The sequence below is a fragment of the Oculina patagonica genome, chromosome 12 (genome assembly GCF_052425735.1).
Source record: "Oculina patagonica isolate OP01 chromosome 12, crgOcupat, whole genome shotgun sequence".
In the NCBI taxonomy this organism is placed as follows: Eukaryota; Metazoa; Cnidaria; class Anthozoa; order Scleractinia; family Oculinidae; genus Oculina; species Oculina patagonica.
The window spans coordinates 28,121,901-28,132,632 of record NC_135769.1 but is presented as its reverse complement, the minus strand read 5'-3'; the positions used below and the strand labels follow the sequence as shown (position 1 = coordinate 28,132,632).

Below are 10,732 nucleotides of genomic sequence, written 5' to 3'. Positions count from 1 at the left end.
CTTGAGAGTGGGCGCTTATTCGAGGCTGGGCGCTTATTAAATTTTCACTATTTTCAGCAAGTAGTAAGTTCATTTTGTAACAAAGCAATGAATAATAACAAAACGTGAACATTAACAAGGCATCATCATCATCATCATCATCATAAACTTTATTTAATCTCGAATTTCAGAGTACCTTTCCAAAGCAGAATTTTAAATGTTCATTGAAAGTTTCTGTAAAATACGAAGAAAACTCGGTCTTCGGGGAATAGACCATTTTACAGTTGTCTGCTCAGTGACCTGGCCTTTGAATGGAAGTGAGGCTGGAGGTGACCTTGTTTTGATACAGACCTCACTGCTTTTGTTGTGTTAATCATGTTGTTTTGATGCAAACTAGTTTGCATTTACATAATAAAGCAGAGAGGTTTGTATCAATGCAAGGTCACCTCCAGCCTCACTACCATTCAAAGGCCAGGTCACTTGGCAGGCAACTGTAAAATGGACTATTCTCTAAGTAGTTCACCTTCTTGGTGGGGTGGGGGTCGGCGCTTATTCGAGGCTGGGCGCTTATTAACTTTTCCTAACTTCGGGGTGGGCGCTTATTCGAGGTTGGGCGCTTAATCGAATAAATACGGTATCCCTTGCCCTAACATAAGGCAGAAAATTATGCTATTTTGAGGAGAAATTCCCTAGTCTTTGTTATACAAAGAAGAACAGATGTAAAGCTTCACGCTGCTGCTTATCAGTAGTAAGAATACAAACACAACAAGAGTGAATTGCGGTAAGAAGTGATTTCTACAAAGCGTCGATAACATATGCTGCTTGCACCTTGACTTTCCCTAAACAAATATGAGCTATTTTTAGATTAAAGGGTACTTATTTTAAGTATCTTAGCATTTTTTAAAGTATTTTATGTCATGCGCATTTGAACATATTAACGTATTAAATAACATTTTAAATTTGCGCACAATAAGTAATTTACTATTTCTGTACATTGACTAATACATTAACTGATCTCAGCTATTAAGCAATTTTCAACCTGGCGTGCCGAAGCTACAAATCGTCGAAGAAAAATCCCACAGTTTAAGGCAATTTTCGCTTTTCTAAAGGGTGAAGTTTTTAACGAACAAAGACTTTCCAGAAATCACCAGAAGACACTCCAACATTCCAGTCATCGCATTCCCATCTTGAGCCACCCGCCATCGTCCAGTGATATAAACCCCTTGCAAAAGCCGCTTGTTGGTACAACCTATTTTCATCTTTGCCTGAATACCCCCATTTTCCAACATTATACACACGATCTTCTTTTCCCCACTTATGGCAAACTCCTGCTAATAGCAAGTTGTCATTCTCCATCCGAACAAACGAACCACAGGTGTCGGGCTGCACATCCGTCTGACCGCTGAAGTACTGGACTACAGCTTCACCAGTGCTGTTAGCGACCGTGGTCACGTGGAACGTACGTCCCTGATGTTTACTGCAGTGGAATCTCAGTTGAGTGAAAGGCAAGTGTGTTCTCAGCTCATTCATGGCACTCTTCGTCAGAAACGTCTTGTTGTTGTGATAGTTGCTGATTCCACGATATGACGTCTCTTCTGACAACTGTGGGGAGGATGGGCTGTCAATCACAAGCTTGGAGACAAGAAGCCAGCCTCCTGAAATAAGACAAGGTTTAGTGAAGATGTGATGAAACAAAGCCAACTAGGAAAGTAACATAAACGCTTTTCACGAGACGAAGAACATCAATATGAAAGAAAGAATAGTTGGTAGAAATTCAAAAAATGCTGAAATTGTTTCACGTGTCATTTAATGACACTGGTTGCTCGTTGAAAATGCACAAAGTTGTATGAAGGAGTTAATGTCTGCGAAGGCTAATATTACAATACCTTTGAGTTTTGTGTACATTTTTTAGGCTGAAGTTAAACAATTCTCCTTTATAATATCATTCTTAACTTACCTCCGTCAGTTGTCATGTCACAGATGACCTTTAAAGGGTTTCCACTTTTCTCAGGGTCGATCCAGTACTCCCCGTCTCCTTTGGAGTCTCCAGAGTCCCGTATGTCCTTACAGGAATGAGCAGGCTGATGGGAATACAAACCTCTTATAGCTACAAAAATAAACAGAACGTGTTTTAAAAATTTAATTAAATTAAAGCCAAGCTCGTATCACCCTTTTGCGGATACCGATTTCGTTAACAAAAAGAGGTGATAATTCTAAAAGTCCGCGTTTTGGTAGATTAAGCTTTATACAGTAGGCGGACACCTTTTGTAGTCAATTCAAATTGCGTTATCACGCTAAGTAAAATATATACGTACTTACATACATAAACTTTATTTAAAACTCGAATTTTAGTGTAGCTACACAGCTAACATCGTCGAGAAAATTCAAAATTAAATAATAAAAAGTATGTTAATTAATTACACTAGTAACTTACAATAATACTAAAACAAGCTAAAAATATACAATTTATGATAATAAAAAAATTATATAAAAAACATGATATCTAAAGTTACATTGATAAAATATAAAATACAATAAAAAATACAATATGATAATTTGAAATAGATATAAAAAGTCATGGTGTATTCTTAAATATATAAATTGACAAGACTAAGAATGTTCCTCTTTTAAAATACATTAAAATCGTCACAAGTTCTCAGGACATCCGGTAGCGTATTCCAAAATAATAGGAGGACAACTTTTCACTACTCACGTTTTTCGCATTATTTTCCCCTTGTATCCCGGATGACACTGCCCATTCTTTGTTCGTTCATTCCGCTCACGTGAAACATCGATGCAGGAGACCTGGGTTGGTTCAATGAAATATCAAGAAGAGAAAACTATTCCCCTTTCACTTGCATTTGGTGGTTACATCAATTAAGGAAACATTTATAGTTGATTACTTTATTCTCGGCGGCTCGTAATCTATTGAGTTCACAATTTGTTCATTTCAATTCATTTATCAATATCATAGCTCGATTAAGATTTTCCTAGCGAACAGCGGGTAAATGTAAGCTAAATTGGAATATGTATGTGTGTTTTCTCACTAACCTGAACAGAGCCATAGTATGTAGATCCTTTCTTCCATTTAAAATGCCCTGGCTTCATCTGTCGGGTTTTGTTGTTTAGCTCGCAAATACGTTGTGCATTGTTGCCATCGGGATGAACGTTAAACGATTTGCAACTGTTATTTCCGAGACATTTTAGATGACATTCAAACTCGTCAACAACAGCAACCTTGCTCATGGCGTGACCAACTAAGGCATGGTCTTAAAGGACAAAGAAAATAGAAGTTTTATTAATGCAAACAGTCTGAATACAAGAAAGGCAGGGCGTGTTAGCTAGGAAATGTTTACTTACCGACTTGGGTTTCAAAAACGCTTCCACAAAAGTCTGTGTTTGCCACCACAAATAAGATAACTAGGAGAATGTTGAGAGTCACAATGGCCAACTGAGTCAGCCACAAACCAGCCATTTGGCGGGGTCGAGTGTGTTAAAAACTTTGCCCAGAAACGAGGTGGAGCGCTTATATCCCCGTTCATCCAGCTTTGACTCAGCTTTAAGCCAGAGTGGAGTCATTTATGCCAAACCGTGTTCATTTATAATTAATAAACAACTCATTTCTTTAATTGAACTTTTCGTTTATAAAAAGATGTTTTTGTTTTCTTTTTGGCACGGTTTCCATGTCCTCCTTTTTACATCCAGTGTTTGCTAAGTCTATTTCCTTTCGGCAATTTCTTTCTTGCTTCCTTACAACTGAACAAAGCAAACGCGTCCCTGTATACTGACATAATCACTAACTGAAACATTTTTTTTTCAAGACAATATCTCTTATCTTACTTACTTAAAGGCAACTTGTCATTTTACACCGCCATGTCACAACGTCAACATAAGATGGCTAATTTTCCCTTAACTAGTGAATTATACAAATAAAGTCCTTTACTGATCTCTATGAAATCATTTCTATCGGTTTTTATATTATTTAGATATCGTCCATTTTGTTAAATTACTTGTAAGCACATGCTCGTGTGTTGGTAGCAAATAGAAACCCTAGCCAATATAAAATCCCAGCAAATAGAAACTCTAGCCAATATAAAATCCCAGCAAATAGAAACCCTAGCCAATATAAAACCCTAGCAAATAGAAACCCTAGCCAATATAAAACCCTAGCAAATAGAAACCCTAGCCAATATAAAATCCCAGCAAATGGAAACCCTAGCCAATATAAAACCCTAGCAAATAGAAACCCTAGCCAATGTTTTACCGCCACTTTTTGCACTTTTTAGAGGTGTTGCTGACAGAAATGGTTCGTACAATCACAGTGTCGACAAACTGGAAAAGTTTGACTTCATATTCATTTTGACGGTGCTTCCTTCTCTCACCTTTGTTTTGGTATTGGATCAAGCGAAAAAACACACTTTCACCAATTTTCAACTTTTCTTTAATTTCTGAAATTAAATTATAACCCGAGGCTAACTTCAGGAAACGCGTGGGATTCGCCTAATGGATCGTTGGCAGCGATCCGATCAGGCTAGGAACTGGCTAGGCTCCATTCATTCTAATTAACCGTTCTTTTTGTAAAACGTTTGATATGTAAATGAGTTTCATCATCTTTTTTTCTGTGAGAAAAACGCTTTAAATGTACATTAAGAAGTGAGTTTTAACTGTAACTGAGGTAGGTTTTTACTGTATAGCTAGAGCGCTTCTAAAAATATCTGCAGGGCTGAAAATACAATCCTAACCCCACACAACGCCCTGCTCAGCAAACACAGATCCGTAAACCTCATTCATTATAAATCATAGCGCCGAATATTACGCATTTTTTAACGAGAAATTCTCTGGGTCTTCGTTGCTGCTTATAGACCCAATGGAAATATGGCTGCCCCTTATTTTTGGTCCCCAGAGAAAAACATTTGTCAGCAGAATTGAATTACTTTATCTTAAAGATCAAGTCAAAGGAAATCAGTGTATGAAATTTTAGGGCTATATTCCTATCTTATGGAAAGTTACTGACCATTTATACTTTTATTCATCAAAAAACTGAAAACGAGGCTAGGCAGGCAAGAGTGGTTTTCCCATACAAATCTCTTGAATTTAAATCAGTCATAACTTTGCCTTTAAGCCAAAATCACTGAAATTTCTCAGAGTAGTACATTATTCCATTAATTTTCAAGTGGGCTTTAAGAAACTTGACCAGACAGCTGAAGACATTGGCAGCCATTTTTTTTACACAATGTCTATCAGTAGTAAGAAAGAAAACACAACAATAACTGCGGTAAGAAGTGGCTTTATTTCTACAAATGAATGACATTTTTACCTGCACCTTGAAGATGAAGCGTGTGTAAACAATCTCGCCTTTACATTTTTAGTCCAAAAAGTGGTACAAAATCGAACTTGGTTAAACATACCACAATTAATTAAACAATTGGATTACTGGATTTTTTTTGTTTTGTCTCGTCTCGCGTTTTCATTATTAATAAAGGTTAATCACAGACTCAATATCTAAATGTATCGTGTACTATTCAGGCAAAATACGAAATTGATTTTTAATTTAAATGTTGTGCAACATGCAATTAAAGACTCATGAGAACACCTGAGGCGTTCGGTTAGTTTTATATTATTTTTTACAGCCACCTTTTTTAAACACAAGGCGTTACAGGAATGACACCCCAAAAAACAAAGGACACTTGTTACGAACTTATCCGAAGTGTCTGGTTTGGATGTATGCTTTCCTGTAAAGCTCGGTGCGAGTGCTTGAAAGCCAATATGTCATGCACGGGCTTGTTCAACTGTGACGCTAACTGCCAACATCCGTAAATATGGGCAATGCTGCAACTAGTAGTTAGCGCACATTGACCAAGAATTGCCGGAGCAGAACACTAACTGTTCGTTGTATTTTGGTAAAATAGGCGACGATTTATCGGTTTCACCAAAAAAAAGCCAAAAAAGTGTGTAACTTAATAGTTCACCACAGGAATCCCAAATCAATTAAGACAACACTTATTTAGAATATGTGATACAGTTTGCTAAAGTACCAGAACAAAATTTTAAATCAAAGAAAGATAGAATCTTTATATTCTAAGATAAACTAGTTTTACCAATATGGTGACTCATATCCACTACAAGCATATATATTTTTCACCACAGGGCACCCAAATGCTATTTTTAGATTAAAGAAGATAGTCACGTGACAGCATAGAATAAATCTAACAATGTCGAAACAATATCAATCAAGTAGGATTTTTATTCATAGCTTTGTTTTCAGGTTGGCCTTTTAGTGACATACGTAGTTCTCCAGAAGTTCAGTTTATAGCCCTTTATCAGAAAATTTTCGCCTTAGGGTCATAAGTGATGTAGCAAAGTTTCATTTTTCATCAGCAAATTGAACAATTGAGTGTTTTATTGGTCTATAACAGCTGGACTAAAACTAAGGACTAACTGCATATTGATTATTATGCAATTGTTAAGCTACAAATCGATATATTTTTTTTTTTTTTACAAAGGACGATCTACTTTGCCAAGTTTTTAACGAACAAAGACTTTCCAGAAATCACCAGAAGACACTCCAACTGCATAATCATCGCATTCCCATCTTGAGTCACCTGGAGACAGCAGCCAGTGATATAAGCCTCTGACCCAAGTTGGGTGATTGTACAACCTATCTTCATCTCTTTGGCCGCCCCATTTGCCAGTATTGTCATCATACTTGTTGCATTGTTTAGCTAAAAACGAGTTGTCATTCTCCATTCTGACAAACGAGCTACAGGCGTCGGGCTGTACATCCGTCTGACCGCTGAAGTACTGGACTACAGCTTCACCAGTGCTGTTAGCGACCGTGAAAACGTGGAACGTACGTCCCTGTTGTTTGCTGCAGTGGAATCTCAGTTGAGTGAAAGGCAAGTGTGTTCTCAGCTCATTCATGGCACTCTTTGTCAGAAACGTCTTGTTGTTGTGATAGTTGCTGATTCCACGGTATGTCGTCTCTACTGACAACTGTGGGGAGGATGGGTTGTCAATCACAAGCTTGGAGACGAGAAGCCAACCTCCTGAAATAAGACAAGCCTTAGTGATCATGTGATGAAATAAATCGAGATAGCCAAGTAACATTAACATTTTATCACGAAAAGAAAGAACTTCAATAAGACTTTAAGTAAAAAGTAAGAAGATACAAAAAATAAAGCGGAATATTTCACATGTCATTTTACGGAAGAGGATGCTCGTTGAAAATCAACAAAATTGTATAACGGAGTTTGTTTCTGTGAAGGCTAATGGTTCAATAACTGAGTATTTGTGTATATTTCTTTTAGGATGAAGTTAAACAAGTTTCCTTCAAACACATTTCTTAACTTACCTCCGTCAGTTGTCATGTCACAGAAGACTTTTAAAGGGTTTCCGCTTTTCTCAGGGTCGATCCAGTACTCCCCGTCTCCTTTGGAGTCTCCAGAGTCCCGTATGTCCTTACAGGAATCAGCTGGTATAGCTACAAAAGAAAAGACAACGCGTTAAAAAAATAATATAAAACTACAGCCTAACTCGAATTGCCCTTTAGAGGACACCGAATTAGGCGGACACCGCAATCAATTCAAAATGTGTGATCAAACTAAATAAAATAGCTCAAGAATAAAGTGTTGCTACTCACGTTTTTCACAGTATTCCCCTTTGTATCCCGGATGACACTGCCCATTCTTTGTTTGTTCATTCCTTTCACGTGAAACATCGATGCAGGAGACCTGGTTGAGTTAAGGTGGCTCTTAATAGTTTAGTCACACCTAAACATGCCCGTCTTTGGTATTCTATCACAGCTATACCAATAACGTTGAAAAAAATCTTTTTGCACAAACGTAAACAAGATTTACCAATGAACAATTTGATCTGTTTCCATGGCAACGCCATATGAGGTTAAAGATACATTATTTTGGACCTTTCGAGGCTGATAACTCAAAAACTACTCGGTGAAAGTTTTTCATTTTCACACATTTTTATCCAACTGATAAAATAAACATTTTTGCCCATTTTTAAAGAAATCTGTCAAAGGGATTCGGAGCTACGTTATTTTTGCATAAATTTAAGGTGGCTCTGAAAATTTCTGACAGAATATTTTAAAAAGTTGTCAGATCGTTTCTTTTGTCCTTTAAACAAAAATATTTGAAAAACAAAAACTTTTACCGTCTAGTTTTAGAGTAATTAGCCTTAAACGGTCAAAAACATGGTATCTTTGACCACTTTTGTAGTTGCCATGGCAACGAATTTTGACGTCACAGTGACTCCAATTTGTTTATTAGTAAAACCTTTACAAGGATGTTCTGAAAGTTAAACTTCAACATTACAGGTGTAGCAGCAATAGAATGCCAAAGACGGGAATATCTAAGCTATTACGAGCCACCTTAAATGAAATATCGAGGAAAGAAAACTATCCGGTACATTAGGTGCTCTCATCAAAGCATATATTTTTTTTTATTCTCGTACTATTACCATATTTACTTCACAATGTATCAATATCATAAAATATTTTTAGTTTTGATCAATCTCCAGGAATCTCATTAACATGCAAACAGGGTAACGCTTTTATTTTGATTTAACAACCTTCGATAGAGCTTTTTCCAGGCGAACCGGATAAAGTAAGCTAAACTGTGATGTGTAAATGTGCACTTTTTAACTAACCTGAAAAGAGCCGTAGTATGTAGATCCTTTCTTCCATTTGAAATCACCTGGCTTCATCTGCCGTGTTTTTTTGTTAAACTCGCAAATGCGTTTTGCATTGCTGCCATCGGGAAGAATGTTAAACGACTTGCAACTGTTATTTCCGAGACATTTTAGATGACATTCAAACTCGTCAACAACAGCAACCTTGCTCATGACGTGACCAACTAAGACATGGTCTAAAAAGAGAAGAGAATAAAGCTTTACCCATGTGAACAGACTGAATGCAAGGAAGGCAGGGAGTGCCAGTGCTAGTTTGAAAATATACTTACCGACTTGAGTTTCAAAAACGCTTCCACAAAAGTCTTTGTTAGCTATCACAAATAAGACTACCAGGAGAAAGTTGACACTCAAAATAGCCAACTTTGTCAGCCACAACCCGGCCATTTGGTTGTAGTATGTCGTTAAATTCTTTAACTATTTCTAGTAACGAAGTGGAGCGCTTCCATCCCCGATTGTCTGAGCCAGAGCGTATATTCTATATTCATTTATGTCAAAAGTAGTTATTCATAATTGATAGTTAACACTTTCAAATAAAGCTCGAGCTCTGAAAAGCTAAAGAAATACTGATATTTAGACTTGTTTTGAGGAGTTTGATGAAATAGTTTGTTAATTTAAGAGATCGATTGATGGTTTTAAAGAATTAGGCAACATTTTTTTGACCAAGTTAAATACCGATATGAATATAGTTTTGTAAAGTTCGTCGCAAGAGCATCTACAGTGTTTCTCTCCAAGCCGATGACCAATATCATCTCAATATATTGTAGGGGGTTAATTAAATTTCGACAAATGAATAAAAGCCCCTTAGGGTGAAGATGTTTAAGTAAATTAATAACACAGCAACCTTAAAACTCAAAACACTGACATTGAGTCTTGTTTCAGTAGATGCGTCTGATGAAATAAATTGTTAATTTAAGAGATCCTTTGATGGTTTGAAAGGACTAGACGACATCTTTCGGCAAACGTAAACACCAATTCCCCTCGTTGACTGTAATGTTAATTCTGAGAGTTTGGCAGCATATCACGGCAATCGACCCTTCAGCTAACAACTCTCTTCTGTTGTTTTCATCCTTTCGTTTGGAAGGTACATTAATAAAAAAAACACCTACTCCTGCTGCGAATAAAAGGATTAAAACGTCACCGAAAAAAAGTTGAGTCTCGAATCTTTCATGACTTCGGCCCATTTTCCTTGTTTTGGCAGGTGTTTTCCCCGTTTTATCGAACGTTTTGTTTAAGGATGCATATCGTTTGTTTTCATTTTGGCATGGTTCCAGTATTTTACTAACGCTATTTGTTTGGTGTTTGCCGTATTCATTTCCTTTCTTCGATTTTTTTTTTCAGTCTTGTTTTTCGCGGAACAACACAAACGCGCTCATGTATACTGACATATTCACAAATCGATGCGGCTAAGTCGTTCCAGGACAATACTCTCTATCTTTGCCTGTTGTTTTATGTCGTCATGAAACAACGTCAGCGTTAGATAGCTTTATAACCTTAACAAGTGTTTTCCCGTTGCTACGGTACCAAACATCCCTTGTGAAACAACCTGATGGTCTGCGGTTTTGTTATAACTATTATGCGTACCCATGCCATGTGCGCCTGTTGTTGAATCGAGCCGCCCATTCTCGACCCCAAGAGCACTTCTCTTTAGGGTCGAAAATGCGAGCCGCCATGTTTTGATTAAAACCTTGTTGTGTTGTACATTCAAGTTTGATTTATTCAAGTCCACAAGTCACAACAGATTGGCGACGAGAATTTAGATCCTACGCAGCAACCAGAGAAAATTCGAACTTTCGCCACTGTGCCGATTGGAAAGATCGAAGCGTTTGACGAAACGAACGACGATTGGAACGCCTACAATTGGAACGTATACAGCAATACTTAAAGAAGCAAAACGTATAGATTCCTACGCAATTTGGGCGCCCCAGCCAAGCAATCCAGCCGGTCTTTCAAGACTATCGTGGAAACACTACAGTCACCGAAACCACTGCTTATAGCAGAGCGATTCCGCTTTCACAAAGGAACCAACTCGAAGGTACCCTGGGTGCCTGAG

General features: G+C 37.4%; 1 protein-coding gene and 1 pseudogene across 3 annotated transcripts; both read right to left on the bottom strand.

Annotated features, from left to right (window-relative positions):
• Nucleotides 1-490: 490 nt before the first annotated feature.
• Nucleotides 491-3,656, bottom strand: LOC144632842 (uncharacterized; annotated as a pseudogene). The gene is made up of 5 exons (XR_013566956.1): nt 3,340-3,656; nt 3,031-3,236; nt 2,693-2,784; nt 1,937-2,086; nt 491-1,634 (listed from the first exon to the last, which is right to left on the bottom strand). The product of XR_013566956.1 is annotated as an uncharacterized LOC144632842 (transcript).
• A 1,604-nt stretch (nt 3,657-5,260) lies between these two features.
• Nucleotides 5,261-9,616, bottom strand: LOC144632830 (uncharacterized). Of its 2 annotated transcripts, XM_078491570.1 has the most exons (5): nt 8,952-9,616; nt 8,641-8,858; nt 7,619-7,709; nt 7,331-7,459; nt 5,261-7,025 (listed from the first exon to the last, which is right to left on the bottom strand). In XM_078491570.1, exons 1-5 carry the CDS (start codon nt 9,064-9,066, stop codon nt 6,505-6,507), a joined length of 1,074 nt encoding a protein of 357 aa, XP_078347696.1. In that variant the 5' UTR covers nt 9,067-9,616; the 3' UTR covers nt 5,261-6,504. The 2 variants fall into 2 exon arrangements, with proteins under 2 accessions (XP_078347696.1, XP_078347695.1); XM_078491569.1 differs by having other exon boundaries at nt 8,641-9,616.
• Between the last annotated feature and the right edge of the window lie 1,116 nt (nt 9,617-10,732).

Excerpts from the sequence above, each read along its gene's own strand:
- LOC144632830 (XM_078491569.1), bottom strand. The coding sequence starts at position 9,066 with ATGGCCGGGTTGTGGCTGACAAAGTTGGCTATTTTGAGTGTCAACTTT. Across the intron at positions 7,710-8,640 it reads CATACTACGGCTCTTTTCAG|GTCTCCTGCATCGATGTTTC; the intron begins GTTAGTTAAAAA and ends TAACTCAACCAG. Across the intron at positions 7,460-7,618 it reads AGGGGAATACTGTGAAAAAC|CTATACCAGCTGATTCCTGT; the intron begins GTGAGTAGCAAC and ends TTTCTTTTGTAG.